The sequence below is a fragment of the Aulonocara stuartgranti genome (genome assembly GCF_965226115.1).
Source record: "Aulonocara stuartgranti genome assembly, chromosome: 15".
Taxonomy (NCBI): domain Eukaryota; kingdom Metazoa; phylum Chordata; class Actinopteri; order Cichliformes; family Cichlidae; genus Aulonocara; species Aulonocara stuartgranti.
The window spans coordinates 26,403,450-26,425,793 of record NC_138951.1 but is presented as its reverse complement, the minus strand read 5'-3'; the positions used below and the strand labels follow the sequence as shown (position 1 = coordinate 26,425,793).

Below are 22,344 nucleotides of genomic sequence, written 5' to 3'. Positions count from 1 at the left end.
TCATGCTGGCTTATTCTGGATACATAAAACATCATCTCCAATGGTGTTCTGCAGATCTGTTAGCTGTAGCTTCACAGCCTCAGACACTGACTTTATGTAACAGATGGACATTTGTAGACCACATTTGAACAAGAGGGTGGAGTGCTAGGTGATCAGCTATTCCACAGGCACAGATACCTGCTAATTAGTGCAGTATTCTTATCTTCAACACACAAACAGTACAGAGTCTTAGAAATGTCTTCATTTTTTAATCCAAAAGCAGAATTTTCTAACATGTAATGATATATTAAATCCGACACCACTTCAGTGATGTGACAGTAAACAACGTGTAGATACAGCAGAGCATCATCTGCACAGAAGAGCACATGAAATTAAAAACACTGGCTCTATTGCATCAGGATACCAGATAAGAAGAGGAGCTCACTGCTGACTGATTGTCGCTTTTTAAATAAAAAAAAAAAAAAAAAAAATGGATTTACGGGGAGTTCAGCTTTGGTGCTTGAACCTGGTTTGTTTTTATGCAAGAAAAAGTCCTGCTTTTCTTTAGAAAATTAGAACAATATTCATTTTAAATGTTTTGTTTTATTTCCACATTTTCCCTGTTTTTTTTTTCCTCCTAAAAGTCTTGTAGACTTTGAAACTCTTGAAGGTGAGCATTAAACTTTGCCTTACAAAACAGTAGAAAAAAAAAATTTGAAAAAATATTCAGAAAACCATAAACTGTAATTTCGCCAACCCTGAATCTGAGATGCACGAAGTGCTTTAAAAAAAACAAAAAAAACAAAAAGCCCAAAACAAACAAACAAAAACACATCAGCTTAATTTAAACGATTAAAATGAGGCTCCAAACACAAACAGTCCAAAGGGCTTTGCAGGAGGATAAAATATTTTACGTTCATATATTTACAGAGGCTCAGCACGTTGAGCAAGGCACGAACACTGACAGGTTTGATTCCCGGAGCTGCTGAGTTGCTTCACTGAACAGGACGGGTTGTTTTAGAGCAGGGGTGGGCATCTCCAGGCCTCGAGGGCCGATGTGCTGAAAGATTTAGATATCACCCTTGGTCAACACACCTGAATCACATGATTAGTTCGTTACCAAGTCTCTGGAGAACTTCAGCAAATGTTGAGGAGGTAAATATAGCCAGTTGAATCAGCTGTGTTGGCTCAAGGACACATTTAAAACCTGCAGGACACCAGCCCTCGAGGCCTGGAGTTGGCCACCTGTTTTAGAGGAACACAAAGAACTGGCGTGAAAGACTAAAGTGCAAAACATCGGGAAGGAAAATGAACAGATACAAAAGCTGCGATGCCTGTACTGAAACCCTGCCCCCAACGACACCATTATTGAGTAACAAGTGAAATCGAGACATGAACGCGTCAGGAGGTCGTTTACTGAGGTCAACGGTCAAGGGAGCAGGAGTCTCCTTTAGACACTGAGGAGGCGCCCCCTGCTGGTCACTGCTGCAGGTTTAAGGCACTACAGTGTTTTTATATTGTAATAAGGACATTTTGTCCACTGATAGTGAATAACGATATAAATCAAAGCACGTTATCTGAAGATTTCTTTGTTTTACTTTTTGAGTTTACTTTCTGTTGTACGTAGAATTTAGATTCATTGAAACAACTGATCCCAGACCCTGCAGTTCCTCTATCATCCAATAGAGGCGCCAGCAGGCTACCATGTTTTTTATATCAGTATTTAAAACATATTTTCGGGGCTAAGTCCATCTTGTATACGTCTGTGGTCTGAGTGCCAGCTGTTGAGGCTTTTGTCTTACAGAGTATGACACTCTGCAGTCTGGAACGGATCCTGACGAAGATGCAGCTAAAGGTGGAGCCGGGATTTCGTTGTACATGTACAATGGCAAAGAGCTATTCTAGCTATTCTATGAAGGTGGAGGCACTCGCCGCCTCAGCACTGTGTCTCCTTGCTGTCGATCTGATGCTGCCTCTGCAGCCTGAACACCTTTGCCTTCTCACTGCGACTCATGTTCTCTGTCAGGTCCTCGAAGGAGCGCCGGGTTGCCCCTGCTGGACGTCCGAACGCCTCCTCAAGGGATGCCTCCTCCAGGTGGGAGTCTGAGCTGGGGTCCTCTTGGATGGTGGCCATGCGGGGGCTGTCCAGAGGAGGTGGGCTTTGGGCTGGGTCGGCGCCAGTCTGCTCGGGGCCACTGGGATGAAAGCGAAGGGGGCCGGAGGAGAACGTTGGAGATTTGAAGATCCGAACGGAGGCCGAATCCAGGCTGCTCAAGAGCTCGGCATTCTGGGAAAACAGAGAGACGTGTGAGAGAGCATGTCCGAGAATTAAATTTTAAAAACCTTCTTTACTCAGATATTTGTGCTCACGCTGGGGAACAGGAGTGACTTGGTGGTCTGCTCGTACTGCCTATCGAGTTTCCGGTCCTGAAACCAAAGAAGTGCGACAAAATTCAGACTTCAAAGGCGACCCGAACCCTCCAGCACCCCCGCAGATGTGATCACAGATGCCACTCACCACACAGTGCACCAGGATGCTGAAAGGAACCCAGAACAGCAGCGAGAACGCCACCACTGAGCCCACAATGTTATCAGCCAGAAACTTCCAGAACGTGTTGATGTCCAGCTTATCGATGAAGTCCCACAGACGCTCCACCACGTCCTGCACCTGCTTCATGCATTTTCCCTGCAGGCACAGGAAACGGTCATCACTTCCTGTCGCCTTCAGTGTAAAAGCTCTGAATATTTAGCGATGGTCTCACCGCTCCATCGCAGAAACCCACGGTACAGGGTTTGCCCTTCCTGAGAAAAAGGAAACTGCCTGATATGTCCTGATAGGGGGTGCAGACGCCGCCGCTGCTCCGACAGCAGACTTTACAGGAAGCGTTGGTTTCTGAGAGGAACAAAGGCAGAAACAACGGCTTTAGCTGCAGCATGAAACAGACTGAAACTACCTCCAGGAGAAAAACAGAGTTTGAGAGAAGAAGCATCGCACAAGTAACTGCAGATGTGATTCTCTGCAGTCAGCTGGGTTTTTTTTTTTTTTAAAGTTTATTTTGTTTTAAAAAAAAAAAAAAAAAGAAAGAAAAAGGATATTGTATTTAAATTCATACCTGCACTTTCAGACTCATGATATGAAGCATCATCGCTATTTTTTATTTTTGCAAAAGGGATCAATGCCAACGTCATTGCCATCTTAATTAAACCAAATCCTCTTCCTCCTCATCTTCTAAACTGAAGTCAATATACAGGGAGTGCAGAATTATTAGGCAAGTTGTATTTTTGAGGAATAATTTTATTATTGAACAACAACCATGTTCTCAATGAACCCAAAAAACTCATTAATATCAAAGCTGAATGTTTTTGGAAGTAGTTTTTAGTTTGTTTTTAGTTTTAGCTATTTTAGGGGGATATCTGTGTGTGCAGGTGACTATTACTGTGCATAATTATTAGGCAACTTAACAAAAAACAAATATATACCCATTTCAATTATTTATTTTTACCAGTGACACCAATATAACATCTCCACATTCACAAATATACATTTCTGACATTCAAAAACAAAACAAAAACAAATCAGCGACCAATATAGCCACCTTTCTTTGCAAGGACACTCAAAAGCCTGCCATCCATGGATTCTGTCAGTGTTTTGATCTGTTTACCATCAACATTGCGTGCAGCAGCAACCACAGCCTCCCAGACACTGTTCAGAGAGGTGTACTGTTTTCCCTCCTTGTAAATCTCACATTTGATGATGGACCACAGGTTCTCAATGGGGTTCAGATCAGGTGAACAAGGAGGCCATGTCATTAGTTTTTCTTCTTTTATACCCTTTCTTGCCAGCCACGCTGTGGAGTACTTGGACGCGTGTGATGGAGCATTGTCCTGCATGAAAATCATGTTTTTCTTGAAGGATGCAGACTTCTTCCTGTACCACTGCTTGAAGAAGGTGTCTTCCAAAAACTGGCAGTAGGACTGGGAGTTGAGCTTGACTCCATCCTCAACCCGAAAAGGCCCCACAAGCTCATCTTTGATGATACCAGCCCAAACCAGTACTCCACCTCCACCTTGCTGGCATCTGAGTCGGACTGGAGCTCTCTGCCCTTTACCAATCCAGCCACGGGCACATCCATCTGGCCCATCAAGACTCGCTCTCATTTCATCAGTCCATAAAACCTTAGAAAAACCAGTCTTGAGATATTTCTTGGCCCAGTCTTGACGTTTCAGCTTGTGTGTCTTGTTCAGTGGTGGTCGTCTTTCAGCCTTTCTTACCTTGGCCATGTCTCTGAGTATTGCACTCCTTGTGCTTTTGGGCACTCCAGTGATGTTGCAGCTCTGAAATATGGCCAAACTGGTGGCAAGTGGCATCTTGGCAGCTGCACGCTTGACTTTTCTCAGTTCATGGGCAGTTATTTGGCGCCTTGGTTTTTCCACACGCTTCTTGCGACCCTGTTGACTATTTTGAATGAAACGCTTGATTGTTCGATGATCACGCTTCAGAAGCTTTGAAATTTTGAGACTGCTGCATCCCTCTGCAAGATATCTCACTATTTTTGACTTTTCTGAGCCTGTCAAGTCCTTCTTTTGACCCATTTTGCCAAAGGAAAGGACGTTGCCTAATAATTATGCACACCTGATATAGGGTGTTGATGTCATTAGACCACACCCCTTCTCATTACAGAGATGCACATCACCTAATATGCTTAATTGGTAGTAGGCTTTCAAGCCTATACAGCTTGGAGTAAGACAACATGCATGAAGAGGATGATGTGGACAAAATACTCATTTGCCTAATAATTCTGCACTCCGTGTAAACGTGCTCATTTATTCCTGATATTGGGGCTTAATGTCAGCAGGTTAGACATGTGATAATGAGCTAACTGAAAAACAACAGCTCATTATAACCAAACATTATACTAGATACTACTAGATAACGCTGAGGTAAACAGCCTTCCTGCTATCAGAGTACACTCACTACAGAGAAAACTCAGGGGTATAAACCTAAGTTTAAACTGTTTGCAAATTGAGAGCGTCGTACCGTTACAGGCGCAGGGCTGCAGCTTCAGGACGGCCTGACAGAAGGGGATACACTCTCCATTCAAACACTCGCCACTGTCCAAACACGCCGTCTTATCTGGAGCATTTTCTGGAGGAGGACACTCGCTGCTGTTTCCTGTCAACACACAACACTTTATATTACACTATCAGCGTTTCCACCTACAGCCATTTATCCAACCTCACTCTCTGCTTCTTCTGCTATTGGTTCAAAAACATTTATTTTATTAAGATAATTAGAAGAAGTTTTCATTGTGATGACTAAAATAAGACAACTACGTATTACTAAACTGAGAATTGCAAAAGATTAGAAAGGATTTAGATTCATTGAAACAACCGATCCCAGACCCTGCAGTTCCTCTATCGTCCAATAGAGGCTCCAGCAGGCTCCCATGTTACATTGTTCAACTTTACAGCAGAAATAATAATAATAGCAATAATAATAATTTAAAAAATCTGCAGTCGTCTGACGCTGTCAACTGAAAGTGTTGTGTGGTAACTGGAGCTCACCTGTGCAGTATGAGTGTCCTTTACAGGTGGCATCGATGGGCTCCTGACAGACCGCTCCTTTGGCCTCGAACCTGCACTCCCTGCAGCAGGCGCTGTTCCTGTCACTGAACACAGACAGCAGGGGTGAGCCGAGAGCACCGCTGCAAGAGAATCACCTCACCTGTCAGGTGTATCTCTGACCTGCACTGAGCATCGGCCTTCAGCCTGCAGTTGGGCGTGCAGCAGAGGTCTGAATTGATGTGCAGCAGTCCTGGGTCGCACTCCTCGCCCTGCTCCACCCGGGAGTTCCCGCATACATTGATCTTCCTCTCTTTAAAGCAGGACGGTGCTTTCAACCTGAGACGCTTCACGATGGAGCGCTTACTGCAGTCAGAGAACATCTGGAAGCACACGAGAGGCAAACACAGACTGTAATTCTGCAGAGGTTCACTGTCGCTTCAACTCATAATCAATGTGTAAAGAGGCGCTAATAAACATGCAGGTGGAACAGTGAGTTTAAAGACTGAAATCCTGGATTCAGCATTTTGCACCTTGTTGTTGACGTGGTCTCCGCTCACGGCGATGGGATACATGACATACTTCCCACCCTGGTCCTCTCGGGGGGCACACTCCGGTTTGTCCGGGTCGTGCTCTGCGCCGAAGTTATGGCCGAGTTCATGGGTTGTCACCAGGTCCGCTTCCTGTGGAGATGACGAACAATTCCTGTGTCACACACACACACACACACACACTCAAACAATTCTAAAGGAGCAGGCATTAACCAATCAGAACGCCTGGTTCATTTCCACCTTGGTCAGGATGGTCTTGCCGTAGTTCTTGGTGCTGGTGAGGCCAGTGTTCAGGTAGATCACTCCCTGCTCATTTAAGGTCGAAGGACTAGCTGTGGTGGAAGGAGACAACAACGTGAGTCACACTTCCACCTCCATCTACCAGGGACTCTGGGGCGGAGCCACGGGACTCACCTTTGGAGCAGAGGCCTCCAGCGATGTCGGCTTTAGACGGGGCGACGTAGGCAAGCCCCAGAGTGCCCTCGTCAAAGTCCTGATAGGTGAAGAGATGAGCGAGGCAGACGTTGGAGGCTTTCCCCGCGATGTCCACACTGAATTGCTGCGAGAGGATGGCAAGCAGAGACCTCAGAGAGCTGACCGATCCAATGCATCCGACACACTCCACATCACAGCCTGCTCTACTCACACTAAGCTGTTTCTTTTCAAATTAAATGTCGTTTTCACAAAAAAACCTGTGTTCACAGACCTAAATCTTGAACCTGTTTCTCTAAATGTGAATATGGACACAGTTACTCGGTGGCGTGGCAGTGTCAGCTTCCTGTGGTTACCTCTAGCAGCTTCTTCACATCCCAAACGTCTCTCCCCTCCACTGGACTTCCCTTCATGTTGAAATGAGTTTTTCCGGGATCCACAGGAGTCGGATACTTCTTGATGATGATCTGATGGCAGGAACGCGGTGTCACGTTAAAAATCACAGCGTCCGAGTTTAAACACAAACAGGAAGCGGAACAGAGCATGCTCACCTGATCGATCTGGACGCCGTACCCGCTGAACCCCTCGCCCCATGACGTGTTTCTGTAGATGTCGTCGACACGGTCAATCAGCTCGATCTGAAACACATTTGGGAGGGGGCAGGGTTCAGTGTCAGTGGATGGGAGAGGCGGGGGTGATGAATGTACAGGTGGTACCGACCAGGTAGTTGAGGGTGGTGCTCTCCTCGTCGCGGCCCATGTGTTTGAAAAAGCGATGGTCGGCTACCAGCAGCAGAGGACACGAGTTCTTCTTGTGGTCGTGCACGTGACGCTTCACTCTGAACGCCGACTCTAAACAAGAAACCACCGAAACACGTCAGACAATATTATTTATGCATTTGAAACTGAAAGCTCTTTTTTTATTTGTTATTATTTATAAGTGTTTGAATGTGTCAAATATTAAAATATATGTTTTTACAGTAAAATCTCTCTTCTCTTTTTTTCCCCCTACCTTAAAAATATTTTTTCAGATTTTGTATTTTTTCATTTAAAGCTCGAACTTTTCCTTCGGTTGGAATGGCGAGCTCTCTTTTGTTTAAACAGCTTTTACTTTGTGATTTTTTTTCACATTAAAAGTCTTTTTTCTGATTGACTTCCTGTTTGTGTCGCTCGCTCTGTACTCAGTTCAGATGAAGGTGTTTCACTGGGCACCTTTGTGCTGAGCAGTGACAGGAAGTTCTCGCATTCTCTGTGGTTAACGCGGTTCCTGTGTCACCTGGGCGTGGTCACTTTGGGTCAGTGTGAGCTTTACCCTCAAACAGGAAGCAGTCGCAGTGCTAAGTTCAGGTGAGGAGCTCGCTTCTCACCTTCTTCCTCCTTTTCCTCCATCACAGCTGCTTTTACGCTGTCAGGGAGCAAGTCACTGGGGTCAGAGGTCACGTAGCCGCAGACCGAAGGCTGCTGCAGGCGGCTGATGTTGCGGATGTCTTCCGAGCGATAGATTAGGAGGCGACCGCCAGAGGGCGCCGATGTGAACCTCCAAAGAGGCTGAAGAGAGCAGATGAAGGTTTAGGGACTGATCACTCAGCAGGCGTTTACTCCAAGTCTCAGATGTTTACCTCGACATTGTACTCGGCCTCATCAGTCAGGATGTGAGCGGAGAACTCGTCATCTTCAATGTGCGCCTGAACACGGGAGTTCTCCTCCCCTACAACACAAAAGCTCATTAAAGGAGCAGTTACTCCATGTTAATCCTTTCAGCTAAAGGTCACCACACACATTCCACACGTGTGTTTGAAGTACTTTGGACCAGCCCGACAACATCTACAAGAAGCCTGATAAGGCCTTGTGAACCTTCTCAAGAACATCTGGGGATTTTTTTTAATTACTCTGCAAGCTTTACAAGAAACCATGAAGTAGATTTCTCAAAACTCAGAGGACCCCAAAAACCTCCACGAGAGACTCTAAAACCCTCTGAGGACACGTGAAATCCCCACATGGACTCTAAAAACCCCATAAGAACACCTAAAATCTCCATGAGACCTCTTTAATCCATTCAAGGAGCCCAAATATCCCTACAAGAAACCAAAAAAGACCTCTACAAGGACCTTAAAAGCCTCCATCAAGACGAATACAAAAAACAAAACAAAGAAAACAAACAAACAAAAAAACCACCAGAAGGACCCCAAAGACCTCCCACAAAGGCTCTGCTTAAATAGTTTACCGATGACGTGTCCAGTGAAGTAGTTGTGCCTGTTGACCGGGTAGGTCGACTCTTGGCCGTTCTCGCTGATGACCACGGCTCTGAAGTCGCTGGTGAAGAGCTCATCGTTGGTCCTCAAGTAGAGTCTGAAATGCCTGTAGACACGAGGAGGAGATGTTCAGATTTTACAAATCAAAGAAATGGCACAGAGCTGCATGGACGGACGCCGCCATCTTACCTTTGCAGGGCGCTGAAGCTGATCAGCTTCTCCACGTGCGTCTGAGTCTGGACGTCACGACGGCGGACGGAGTGCGTCTGCAGGCTGGAGAGAGGCAGCACATCAAAGTCATCCAGCATCGCTCTGAGAGACACTGCGGAGGAAACGCAGACCTGCCTGTTAGCATTGAAAATCCTGTGAAATACCTCAGCTCTACCACACGCCAACAAGTGACCAAACTCAACACATCAGTTAATAATTAACACAAATGAAATGCTGCAGACTTTATATTTAATAGAAATGTAAGTTTTTCCATCCACTTTTTCCTTTTATGAAAAAAAAAGGAAAAAGTTTGTAACGATAAATGAAGTTAAAATATTAAACTTCAGTACTCTGCACTTTTTATCATCTCATTTCCTGTCAAATGATGACATCATGATTAGAAACCAGTGACATATGCTAACATCGTTATGGCACAGCATTATTCTTGGTTTTGCTTTTTCTTTCTTAAAAGGCACAATTAACTCCCTACACTTCTCTTATTATGACTTTTTTATTTTTAAGTTCATGTATTGTGATTTTTTATAATAGTTAAATATCTGGTCAAAATGTTAACTTTTAATCTCATTTGACTTGATTTTCCATTTAATAAACTACTATCATGATCCAGTTGAATAATCCTGCACTCAGCCATTTATTTAATTATCTGTGATTTTTATGCGAATTAAACTTTTGTTTGACATGAGCGGTCCTCCATACATTCTGCCTCAAACATGAACTTTTCCGGCGGAAAGGCGGCTCTCACAAAGGACACATTTACGATTAAATTCAGTTTTAAACACTCACTGAAGTCCTGCTCCGTCGTGTCCGGGGGGACGGCGGCCTTCGTTAAAGCGGTGAAAGCGGCTAAAAAGGCGAAAAGCAGCCACATGTTGAACCGTCGGGGCGGACTGAATGAAGACCTTCCGCCGCCCGCTTCAACGTCCTAGCATCAGATTAAACTCCAACCGCAGCTCAGACACAAATTTAAGCTTTAAAGCTCATCTCTGGACCGACCTCACTAAATCTCACCCCACTCGAGTCTTTGTTGTGTTTGGAAACGGGCAGAACAAACGCCCCCACTCACCAGGAAGTCAGAGAGCGTCCGAGTGAAGCTACCGAGAGCCGAGGAAGCAGGGCGGAAGTAGGCCCGAGGGCTTTCACAGTAAAAGCAAGGGATTTTAAGGGTACGATTAAAAAAGTATTAATTCGATTAATAATCAATACTGTTGAAAACAAACGCACGGTAGCTAATAGTAAATATTTCAATAAATTTTAATGATGGAAATCTTTTAGACTGGAGGGGGAGTGCTGTCATCTTAACTTTAAAACTAAAACAAGTTTTAAAAAAAGTTCATTTTAAAGTAATAAATATAATACAACATTTAATTAATTTAATGAAATTAACTTGATGAATAAATAACAAATAAAAGTATACTATTTAAATTTAAAATACAAATAGTAATGTATACATACAAATGTGTTTCTAATTAATAAATAATCAATTTCTTTTGTTTAGTGGGATGTCTGTGTTGTATAGCCCTCTTTGCTTTTCTTTTAATAGCAAAGCAATAATCAAACCTTCAGTTGTTTTAGAAATGTTTCACAAAGAAAAGCGTTTACCCGCACATGTTTTATTTTGAAAATCTATCAGGCGTTTGTGTTTGTTTTGTTGTAAGCTTTGCACACGAGTCCAACAAAAAGCTCGCGAAACCATTCCCGTGACAGTGATTGATAACAGCTGATCCGCCTCAGCTAGATCAATAATAAAAAATCAATCAAACCATCATTCTGTCTGTACGTATATGTGTGTGTATGTATGTGTGTGTGTGTGTGTGTGTGTGTGTGTGGGGGGGGGGGGGTCACCTTATATAAGAGAATCAGAGAGACATCTGGCATCTATTTATAACCTCTGACCTCATCAAATCCGCTTAGAAACACAGAGCACATCAGGAACTCATCATCATCTGGAGGAAGAAAAACTCTCACTAAAGTGATTTAGAAACATCCAGAAAATTAATACTTAGTATATTTATACGAGGAGATGTAAAAAAAAAAAAAAAAAGTATAAAAGACACATTTATCATTTGTTATTTTAAACACATTTAACACAGTATAGCACATGTATTATTTTTACTTACAACAATATTTAAATAAAGCATTTTTATTTTATTTTACAGCTGAGTAGAAGTAGTTGAAGTATGTAATCTGGCCTGTGGTTGCAGCAGAGAGGCGTTCAGTCTCACAGAAATCATGCGCGAAGAAGAAGAGTCCCAGCGTCTCCAACCAGAGGCACGTGCGGTTGTAACAAAGTGCTGACAAAATCCAAAGTTTCGTGTTAAAGCTGCAGTTTTCTACTCAGGATGGATGACGAACACACGGTGAGTCTCCCGGTGCTCTCATAAACCGGCCGTTTCATTTTACGCAACCTACGGTGAACGCAGTTGTCAGCTAGTTTGGTCCTACCAAACTCAATTAAAAATATTAGTGTTTTAAGATGATTGGCACGACATTCAGTCTCCAACTTTAACTTCAGACATTTAACAGGTTTGTGTGACTCCGCAGCCGTTGAGTAATTAATCGGCACACATTTAATAACTGTTCTCTTCAATTGAAATCCGTTAGCGTAATATCAGCGACAGTTTATCCATAATGTTCAAAATAAACTCCTCTACCAGTACCTGTGAACTGTGTACGCTTAATGAGTTTTGATTTAAAATTTGATTTTAACTACATTGTGTGTCGAAATACTCAGAAAGTCTCAAAGAAGCCTTAAAGTTAACAAATGAAAACGCAAATAAATATTCCCGATAAACATAGACGGATTATTTTAGCAATCGTTGTTAATGACGTCTAGACTTTTGTGGGTGAAGTGTTTAGGATCTGGAGGTTTAATTGTTGACCTTCTTTCCCGTGGGCGCTGCTGTACAGTTTCACCGGCTGTTGTACATAAATTTGTTTTCAAAGGCATTTGAACGTGAACATTAGCTCTGATTTCTCCTCCGCTGTTCATTAAGAGCTGAATGCACGAATATAAGATAAGATAAGATAACCTTTATTAGTCCCACACGTGGGAAATTTGTTTTGTCACAGCAGGAAGTGGACAGTGCAAAAGTTATGAGGCAAAAATTAGAATACAATAAGAATAAATACAGTACACAACTGTACAGAATAGAATAAAATAAAATACTATATACAGTAGAATAAAATAAAATAAATATACAATAAGATAAAAATAGAATACAAATACTATATACAACTGAGTAAAAATACAACCATGACAGAAAGGATTATTGCACTTAGTATTATATAAAGTTAATAAAAACATGAAGTACGTTTTTTGTTTTTTTTTGTTTTTTTTTAAGACTGAAAGATTAATTTATTCATTAGAATATTTACAGAAACACCTGAGCATTACCGTGTGTCTGTGTATGTGTGCGCGCGTGCAGGCCGAGTACACGGTGCCCTGTGCCCAGTGTTCAGCAGTGGACTGGGGCATTTCGGACGAGGGTCGCTTCTACTGCAGGTCCTGCCACAACGTGATCGAGGTAAAAACATCTTCGTCATTATGACCTGTACAGTGGTCTGTAACTGGAGGTTGAGGTGTCAGGGTCTCTTCAGTGCCCTTTCAGAGACACTCTTTTTACTACACAGGTGGATGAGTATGAATATGTTATGGGGATATAGGGAATTCAGAACTCCATAAACATGCTTTAAGATGCTTCTTTTAACAATATGGTGTTGGTGGTTAAGCCCACGTGTAGAGGACCTCCTTATTCTGTTGCCTAACATGTGACTGTGTCCTCAGAGGACCCGGGAGGTGGTGGACCTGTCCTTCTTAAAGTTGTCCAGCAGGGTGTCGACCATCAGAGGACCCCGCAAGAAGCAGGCCGGTCAGTGTCCGATCAGCAGCAGCATAAATCGATGATGTCATATCCTGTTTAACGTGTCTGTTTGTCTTAGAGCGTGGTCACGTGTGGATGGTCTGCGAGGGTTTCCAGTTTATCCTGAAGAACCAGGCCGATGCTCTGCTCGCGCTTGGAGTCCATCCTCAATTTAAGGTCCGTCTCCTCTCTGTTAACCACAAAGCAATCAATCAGAGGCCTAACTGGTGTTACTGTTTCAGGATGATGTGCTGTGTCCTCTGTGGAGGTGTTACCTGCAGAAAAGTCGCCAGGCCTACACCCACGACCCCGTGAGGAGCTGCAAGTTCAGAGTGGTGAGTTTTTATGGTGGTGCCTGGAAACTGCTTGTCAGCTTTATCTATCTGTCTATCTGTCTATCTGTCTATCTGTCTGTCTATCTATCTGTCTATCTATCTGTCTCCTGGCAGTTTCACCTTTGTTTTTAATCCATTTTCATTTCTTTTTTGTATTTTTATTTGATTTGTGTATTTTTAATCCTTAATTTTGATTAGTTTTGTCTTTATTTTCTTATTTATTTCACTTTTTTTTAAAATTTGTATTCTTTTTGTATATTTAATCATTTTATTTGATTTTCTATGTTTTACTTCATCTACTAAGTTTTATTTTATTTTTTTTGGTTATTGATTTCATTTGATTTATTTCATTTTTTGAGATTTAATAATTAAATCTAAATCCTCAGAGAGCTGTGGGCTCTGACTTGGAGAGCGCCAGCGAGGGGATCAGCTGCACAGATGGCGAGTCGAACCCAGCAAGCACGGCGGGCTCAAACACAGGTACGGTGCTGGAAGCGTCCTCAGTCTGACAGGAAGCTCCTGTAAAAGTTTCAGTGTCAGGTCATATGACCAGATGAGGTTTCCTGCGTTAGTTGACTGCTCGTTTAACCTCAGAGAATTCTGGTTTTTGGTCCGGCTCCTCGGACACCCTCACCTACCTGTCGGCCAGGAAGAAGCGGAGCCAGAGTCTGCTGAGCATGAAGAAGACACTGTCTCTGATCTACCTGGCTCTGGTGTGGAGCCGTGAGGCGCTGACGCTCAGCGACCTGCTCAGGTACCACTTGCACCCACCTGCACTTGCGTGGCTGAGGGGTTTTAACCAGTGTGTTTCACCTGGATGAACGTGATGTTTCGCAGGCTTGTGAATGAGGGTCACATCCCGTACTTGAACGCCTATGAGCAGCTTCCCGAGGAGATGAAAGTCACGGGGAAGGACTCCCTCATCTTTGTAGTTGAGGTGAGAAAGCCGCCATCTTGTTTATTACCTGGCCCTGGTAATGATGCGTGACTTGGCTCTCACCTGGTTTCTGTAGACGGTCCCGTCTCATCACGCCGTTCATAAAGAGGCCGAGACTCTCATTCAGTTCCTGCAGCTGCCTGCTTTTCCTCCAATCAGTCAGCAGACCCTGCTGCACCCGGCGCTGCTCAGCCTCAGATACCTGTCCGATGTCAACCTGCCCGGTAACGACTACTTCAGTGTTCTGACCGATAATGGTCTCTGCTGGAGGCGACCTTCTTTACATACAAACACTGACAGTGTACCTGTACACGCCTGTTTCCTGTCAGATGAGCTCCACCCCTGGGTCTGCAGGCTGTTGGAGCACACCGGTATGATGGATCAAACGCTCCACACATTTGACCCCCACAATCACCCCACCCTGCCACGGTATGACGTGCAAGCCGCTGCCCTCATCATCGTCACTCTGAAGCTGTTCTTTTGCCTGGACGACATGACCGAGTGGTACGTATCTTTCACGCCGTCAGACGACCTCCGGCAGGGCTCCAGGTGTGCTGACTGTGATTGGTTCTATCTTTCAGGCATCTGTCCAATGATCTTGGACGACAGAAGGACTCAGGTTGGGTTTATATTTATTAAAAAAATAACATGGCACAGATGTAAGGAGCTATTCGATAACATGATCAGTTTGAAAATCAATGGCTGACTGCACGTGTTTGTGAATGACTGTATACAGATGACGAACTATGTCTGATCTTGGAACTTTTCTGCCCTTTTGACCTTTGAGCGTGACCCCTTCTAGACGTGGCTTGTGTGCGACTCTGTCTCTGTGTGGATCCACAGGTAAGGTGTTTAACCTGAGGAGGTGGTACAAAGTGATGCAGGCCGCTCTGATTCGAGCTCAAGAGAGGAGAGACCAGAATGTCTCCAGGTAGGACATCAGCGGTATTTCCCCTGAGGTGGATCTGTGTGCAGAAATCAGATTTTAGTCCTGATTTTAAAGCGTGACGTCATTGGCGTATCTGCACACAGGAAGTTTGCAATCTGTGTGTTACGTTAAGGAATAATGGGCTCTTTTTTTTTTTTTTTTTTTTTTTTCTTTGTGTTTTTATGTGAATAATGTGAGTTTGACTCTGGTGTCTGACTCGGACACCTGCAGATGTGGAGACATTTGAAGCTGCTTAATAGCTGCTTGTGTTCCTTTAAAAAAAAAAAAAAAAGATTTTTTTTTTTTTTTTAAACCCGTGCTTTCTGTTTTTGATGAAGAGTTCCTGATATGCTTTTTTTTTTTTTTTTTCTTCTCTGCAGGAAGCAGTGGAAGTCAAAGAAACAAATTTACCCAAACAAGAAAGAAAAGTGTTCGATGATTAAAAAAAAAAGTAAGAAATTTAATTGGCTGATCTTATTGTGAAAGAGAGGTGAAGTCCTGTCCTTTCCTGTATATTCATTTCTCTCTGCAAAATTAATCTGAAGCACATGAAAAAACATCCTGAGATGCGACACGCTCCCTCTGTTGTTTGTGCAGGAATTGCAGAGCAGGTCCAGCTGTGTTTCGAGAAGCTGGCTTCCTGTCCATCGGGGCTCCAGGACGTAGGACCATCGAGCTTCATATTCTGCTGGGGGGACGAGGAGGAATCAGACGGTCCCAGTCTGCACCACATGAAGCTCGACGAGGTCGTGACCCGTAGATACGACTTCCTGACTCCGCTGAACGACATGTACTGGCACCCGGCGCTCAGACGCTGCTTGTGAGTCACTCACAGCTTCAGTCTCAGGTTGAAATATCAAAATGCACAAAAATCTCAAAATGACCAAAGAGGAATATTTTCTCCAGAAACTTGCCTCAAAGAGAGAAACTTCCAAAGAGGAAAGTGAAGATTTCACACTTAAGAGTGTACTGCTGCTTGTATAGAGCAAAAATAGAAGATTGCACGACATAAACATCAGCGCTTGTAGATCGCTGGTCATCAGCAGTCAGCTTTATGAAATAATTCAGTAAAAAATTGAGATTTATAGTTTTAAACCTTGGAGAATGGCCAGTAAAGGGAGTAGTACACATCTTGGCTTGAGATCTTTTGACAAGTTGTTCTCAGAGGACAGAAGTTCTGGTGAGTCTATTTGGTCGTTTAAGGCTTTAGTCATTTTAAACTGAGCTGATGACAGAGGACTGAAAATAGCGATGCATGAACAAAGAATCTTAGTGTGAAGTGTCAGGAAGAAAAAAATTGGGTGGAGGAGGAAGTTACCTGCCAAGCGTGGTGGAGTAATGTGATGGTTAGGAGTTGTGAGCTCTATGACGTTCACTGGCTGGTTGAAGTTTCCCCCTCAGGGTGATGACAAAGCGGTGATATATGGAGATGTACTGGTGTTCTGTATGTCATGAAGGTTGGACTGATGTTGCCTCACAGACTGGACGCTGGGTTCGATCGCTTACAGAATGACGCTTCTTACCTCATGTCTGTGAAGGGTTTCGGTCATCCAAGTCATCATAGTCTAAGGAGCTTAGAAAAGCGTCTGGACTTTAAATTTCTTGGGAAGCTTCTTCAGTTCTTACTGAAGTCAAATGGCCCCGGATGTCAGTGTCTGGGAAGGATCTCAAAACTGGATTATAGATGGCAGACAGTTGGTGTCATAAGCCCCGCCCTCTGTTTAAAGATGGTTTTCACAGTAGACATAGGTCGTGTCCAAATTCATGGGCTGCATCCTCCCGAGGCCGCATTTGTAGACCGATTATGTCACAGCGACGCGCCGAAGGCTGTCCAAATTCGTAGACTCCTCCGAAAGCAGCCGACAAATGTGTCCTCCTTTTCCCGAATTTGAAGGATGGGTCGGGTGTGTCCTTCGTGGCCTACCATATCCCAGAATTCATAGCGCGGCCCAGCCAAACTCCAGTTTCCAACAATGGCGGCCGCTACTAAGTTTTAAAATTACTCGTACTAATCTTTCTGGGTCACAAAATGAACTTTTAACATATTTTCAGGCGAGAAAGTACTTATGTAAACATCAAATATTTGCTCGGTTTATCAAGATATTGCATATTTGCAAAAGTGCTTCAACGTTTTCGGAGCATCTGCTACCCACCAGCTCGATAGGAAGCCGGGAGCTCGAGGGTCACTGAAGCCGCCGAGAACAGCACAACTCCCGGCACATCATTTTCAGATCACCGCAGAGTTTCGCTACTCAGGTTAAACGTAATATATAAGTCACTTAGACAACCTAAAAATGTTATTGTTGGGCTTTTTTCAGTGTTTTATTTGTTTGTGAGTAAATCGGTTTGGCTGAGATTAAAGTTATTAGATAAAATAAAACTTTATTAATCCCCCGGGTGGGTTCCTCCGGGATCTTCACACAGCTGAATAAACGTCAAACAGAAAACTGATTAAACAGAAGTGTGAGACGGTTGAGAGTTTACGCCAGTGTCCTGTTATATTTTAGACAGCAAGGAGCAGACGGCTGAGTTTATTAAACTCCACCGAGACAGCGGTGACGCTAATCAGAAGGCTAGACCATCCAATTTCCCCAGCTGTTTACTTCCGGCCTACCCAACCTTCTGAGGACCCGGCCCACGTAGATCGTGAAGGCTGGGTCCTCAGGAGGATGCAGCCCATGAATTTGGACACGACCATAGATGGCTTTTTTTTTCCACTCCTCTTTCAAACCAGAGAAGACATTCTCTGTCCAAAATGTAGACATTTGGGGCATCCTTTCTCTTGGGGAATCAACAATTGCTCTTAGAACTGAAGATGCTTCTCAGATGAGAACGAAACGTCTTCAAGAAACTTAAAGAAGTCCAGATGCTTTTCTTTCCAAGCTCCTTCGATTCCTTCGATGCTCATTAGTGGGTTTTAAACTGATTTGCTGAATGAGATCTCCTGGAAGACCTCAAACTTGTGACTAGGCCCGACAACAAACTGATCCCACATCATAATGCCAAATTTCCCCTCATCTGTTCAAACGTTCCCATGACGATGCATTGACACTTAAATCTTGCCTCCTCCTGCAGGTGCTACAACAGTCATTACAAGGAGGTGGAGGCAACGCTGCCACGCTCCTTCATCTGGCTGCTGCAGCTTTTCGCCTTCATGTTGGACGTGAAGCCGTTTTGCCTCTATGAGGAGGTCCTGAGTGTGGAGAGGAGGATCTTTGACACCAGACTGTACAGAGGGAAGAGCAAGGCCAATGCCGGGGCTTCGGCTGAGACCGCCGGGGCTTCACCCGAGGCCCAGGCTTCACTCAACACCCGGACGTCACCAAGGAGGACCCGGACATCACCCAGGACGGCTGAGGCTTCAGTCGGGACCCGGGCTTCACACAGGAAACGGCAGCGAAGTAGGAAGAGCTGAGAATTTGCAGCATCTGTGGGACATTTGGCTGTTTCTGCTACCTCCGTGTTTTTGTTTAAACCAAAGACATTTTTAATAAACCTAAAAGGGCTGCTCTTGTCTTTGATTAATTGCATTAAAACAGATTTTTCTGTCAATAGGAAGAAAATTTGATCAGAGCGTTTCCTAAAAAGGAGAGAGATCTCTCTAAAGGAGGAAAAGATTTGTAGTTTGAACAACAGGATCTGATGGAGAGTTGCAGCATTGGGTTGGGAATGGTATCTGCAGGCGGGGAGCACGCAGTACCTGGAAGACTAATGGATGTGTGGCATGTGATGAGGGTGTAGTTCTGCATGTGTGTGGATGGAGCTGGAAGAGCTTTTAAATTGTGTAGATTTAAAGTTGTTAAACTTGCTGTCCTGAATATTTGAGCAGACTGTGTGACTCTCCAGGGGACTGCCCTGTGTGCCATGGATGAACAGGAGTGCTGCACTGACTAAGAGTGACCAGCAGGAGGTGATGTTCAATCACACTAATGGAGAGCAGCCTGTTACAGGTAGCACACACTGAAACTGCTGAGGTCCATTACAGCAGCAGCGCCGAGCAGCTGGCCAGATGTTTGTGGAAAAGTTGAGCTCAGAGCTTCTTTTGGCTGCTTGATTCTGTGGCTCCTCCTCCTCCCTCTGCAGCTGAATGTTTTTTGGGCGAGTTTGAGATCTTCTGGCTTCAGAAGCTAGAAAACAGCTTGCGGTTGTAGTATGAAGGGTGGAGGCAGCTGTAGTTTAGAGGAGGAGCTAAGGACTTATTTACCTCAGCTGACCTCCATCTGACACAGGGTGACCTTTACTTCATGTACAGTCTGCGCCGTGTTAATATATCTTGACCTCAATGATTGAAATGATTGTGAACAGCTGTCTCTGCTGCTGGGCAGATGGCGGCAGCAGCAGCAGAAACAGCTGTACTAACCCTAACTGTTGACCAACCAAAGGTTAAAGGTGAAGCAGTGTTTCAGGTCTTACTCTGGTCTGTTACTTGTGTCAGTCCTGAGGAAGCGGAACTGCTCACCTCTGGTTTCCACCTGCAGAAGAAGAAACTGTGGCCAACACGTGACCTTTTGTAATGTTTTCTTACTATAAACCCCTGAATTGTGCAGGTTTAGCTCATAACTTATCTTTGTGTTTATATGTGTAAAAACCACAACCAATATAGTCTTCACTCTCACAACGTCATACAAATGATTTTTTTTTTTTCTTAAAATCAAAACAGAACATAGGAAAAGAGACTTTGAAATACGCTGTGCCTGTTTCTTGGAATTATCTACAGAAGGAACAAAATGGAGTTTAAGTCCATTTTAAAGAGAGAATAACTCTTCTAGTCAGTGTGACTGTTTTTAATGTCGCTCTTAATGATGTTTTTACATATAAATGTATTTGTTTTTTACTTGTTATGTCTTGTAACTTTTGCTGCCATGATGGCCACTGGAAAAGTTTTAAATCTCAATGAGACATTCACCTGGATAGATAAAGGATATTACAGTGTGTCCGGGGATGGGTGTCCAGGTACACACCGGCTCACTCCTTGGTGGCTGCTTGTCGGGGCCTGGAGCCTGGGGCTCACTCGGGCCACTTCGGGGGTGGGGTGCTGTCAGCCTCTCGGCCTGGGGCTCGGTCACAGGCACAGCTGCCTGCCGACGGAGCTCACGGGCGCGTCACTGCAACCCCCCCCCTGGCTTCTGCTCCGCGGCTGCTGAGTGACCCCTCATCTGGGGCTCTCCTCAGCTCTTTCTGGGATAGCAATTCTCTGATGATGTGCTGCAGCTGGTTTCTAAAACGATGTAAAGACATCCAAGTTAGAAGACGTCTGAGGCAACCTGAGCCAACTGTTTGACTTCAGGTGTGCTCGCTCCATCGAGTCGCTGCTGCTATGGCCTCTCCTCTGCAGGTCATTTGAGTTAATCAGAAAACAAAAATAAAATGAAAGTAGAATCAAATACAATAAAGTAACATCAGCATCTCATGCTTCATTTTTAACTTCATTCATTTGTTTTCACCAGTTGTTTGTCCACCTTCATTTACCACAGCTGTTGCTAGGGTAACATTACAGTGTTGGGCAGGTTGCCATGGTGATACTACAGAGAGTAGCCATCAAAGAAGCTTTGTGTTGCATTCACTTACAGTTGGTTGACACTGGCATCGAGTCCTCAGATGAACTCTGAGCTGTAAATGTTTTATTGAATTTCTCTGTGTGCCATAAACGCCATCGTACTGCATTCAAGGCCTGCTGGTTCATCTCAGCTTCAGTACTTTGTGAGTAGTACTTCCTGTATTGGTTGGCGCAGCAGACGATGTACAAAAATGTCTACAAGGAGCCTGGTCACCAGCTCCAAGCATCTGACAAAATAGAAGCTTTGTTTCTTTCTAAACGCATGATCGTAACCATCGTGTATAAGACAGAGCTCGCTTCTGTCACATCACCTTTTGGTTTTTCCCAATCCTCAGTCTTTTTTTTTTTTTTTTTTTTTTTTTTAAATTTCATTTTGATGCCATTTTGTTTCCAGTGCTCACCATATTTGGATGAGATTGCACAGCATCCATGTTATTAGTGAGATCATTAAAAAGTGCCCCAACAGCACAAACATAGCCCACAGGTCCAGTTCAGGGACTCTAATTAGCTGAGGTATCTGCTAGCAGACAGCTAGCAGCTACTGGCACCTGTGTTTTGTCATTCACCGGTCAGTCAAAAAGGCCACACCCCTAATAATGCAAACTTTAAGCCTTAATACAATTTAAACAGGTTGTGATATCTGTATCTTACTTCTGATATGAACCCAAACAAACTGTTAGACTCTGTTCTTCAATGTGTAAAATTATGTAATCTGCATATAGTGACACCCTTCTGGTTATTCTTTTACTTCCTTTTTATTCTGTAGCTAAAGTTTAAAATGGGTGTTATGAAGGGGGAAATTCTCTGTAGAGAACAACCAATTTGTGTATCAGGCTGTAAACATGTTTATTTCTGCTGTGAAGTTTTAACATGGGAGTGTATTGGGTACTGCAAGGTTGTTGTTGTTTCAGCCTCAGAAGTCTCAGGTTGTTTTTTCCCGGTTGAGTTTGAAATCGTTCATTTACTCAAGTACTAACCTGCAGCGTGCCATCACCATTGCTGTAGATTCAGAAAATAAGAAGTCACACTAAACGAGTAGTTTAAATAACTGACTACTGCATTAATCTTTTAACTGGAGAGGCTTCAGGTCTGTCTTTTTAACCTCTAATAATATTCAAATAATCCTCAGGAAACAGATGAGCTCTCTCGGCTCAGTTCTGTGTGCTGACTGTTAGCTTGTGTTTTTGCAGCTTTAAAAAAAAAAAAAAAACTTTCAAAAAAACCACACTTCCTGTTGAAAACTGTGAGTTCAGCGCTCAAAGAGCCAACTCCGCGTGGACCTTAAACACATCAACTCCCCTGCCATCACAAACTAAACATCTGGAAGAAGTCCAGATTTCACTCCACAGTTCCTGGAAAGAAACTTGGCTCTTTGCAAAGGATCTCTGTCATCTGACCCCTATTTAAACAAACTTAGAAATTAAAAATCAGAGGACATGAAATTCTCAGACTGAGTTTCAACCTAGACTTTTAAGCCATTTTTACCTCATGAAATAATAATCTGTTTGTTCTCATGTCAGTAAAACTTTATCGACTACGTCTGCACTTTGTTTCTGCTGTGTTTAAGGTTGGTGAACGTGAACTGCACAGAAGCAGAAAGTTTGACTCTCAGAGGATAAAACTTGAGGTAGGATAGATCTATCAGTGATCGATAAACTAATAAATCAGACTGCAGGTCAGAATATACCGTCCATATTTCGTTAATTTCCCCAAAAGTAGAA

General features: G+C 43.7%; 2 protein-coding genes across 2 annotated transcripts; one reads left to right on the top strand and one right to left on the bottom strand.

Moving 5' to 3' along the window:
- Positions 1-228: 228 nt before the first annotated feature.
- On the bottom strand, positions 229-10,125 carry adam17b (ADAM metallopeptidase domain 17b). Its single transcript, XM_082507013.1, has 18 exons — positions 9,790-10,125; positions 8,965-9,097; positions 8,748-8,881; positions 8,143-8,231; positions 7,891-8,071; positions 7,245-7,375; positions 7,076-7,162; positions 6,881-6,991; positions 6,507-6,651; positions 6,333-6,424; positions 6,075-6,224; positions 5,725-5,924; positions 5,545-5,648; positions 5,018-5,152; positions 2,742-2,872; positions 2,498-2,665; positions 2,350-2,406; positions 229-2,266 (listed from the first exon to the last, which is right to left on the bottom strand). Exons 1-18 carry the CDS (start codon positions 9,872-9,874, stop codon positions 1,916-1,918), a joined length of 2,484 nt encoding a protein of 827 aa, XP_082363139.1. The 5' UTR covers positions 9,875-10,125; the 3' UTR covers positions 229-1,915.
- A 718-nt stretch (positions 10,126-10,843) lies between these two features.
- taf1b (TATA box binding protein (Tbp)-associated factor, RNA polymerase I, B) lies at positions 10,844-18,572 on the top strand. The gene is made up of 16 exons (XM_082507025.1): positions 10,844-10,975; positions 11,163-11,363; positions 12,432-12,530; positions 12,791-12,875; positions 12,946-13,043; positions 13,109-13,201; positions 13,588-13,681; positions 13,796-13,955; positions 14,039-14,138; positions 14,215-14,362; positions 14,468-14,642; positions 14,720-14,757; positions 14,982-15,069; positions 15,447-15,517; positions 15,664-15,886; positions 18,142-18,572. The coding sequence occupies exons 2-16, from the start codon at positions 11,346-11,348 to the stop codon at positions 18,479-18,481; spliced, it is 1,830 nt and encodes a 609-aa protein (XP_082363151.1). The 5' UTR covers positions 10,844-10,975; positions 11,163-11,345; the 3' UTR covers positions 18,482-18,572.
- Positions 18,573-22,344: the final 3,772 nt, after the last annotated feature.

Excerpts from the sequence above, each read along its gene's own strand:
- adam17b (XM_082507013.1), bottom strand. The coding sequence starts at position 9,874 with ATGTGGCTGCTTTTCGCCTTTTTAGCCGCTTTCACCGCTTTAACGAAG. Across the intron at positions 8,232-8,747 it reads CTTCACTGGACACGTCATCG|GGGAGGAGAACTCCCGTGTT; the intron begins GTAAACTATTTA and ends TTTGTGTTGTAG. Across the intron at positions 7,376-7,890 it reads GGAGGAAAAGGAGGAAGAAG|AGTCGGCGTTCAGAGTGAAG; the intron begins GTGAGAAGCGAG and ends TTTCTTGTTTAG.
- taf1b (XM_082507025.1), top strand. Across the intron at positions 12,876-12,945 it reads ACCCCGCAAGAAGCAGGCCG|AGCGTGGTCACGTGTGGATG; the intron begins GTCAGTGTCCGA and ends TGTTTGTCTTAG. Across the intron at positions 14,758-14,981 it reads TGGACGACAGAAGGACTCAG|GTAAGGTGTTTAACCTGAGG; the intron begins GTTGGGTTTATA and ends GTGGATCCACAG.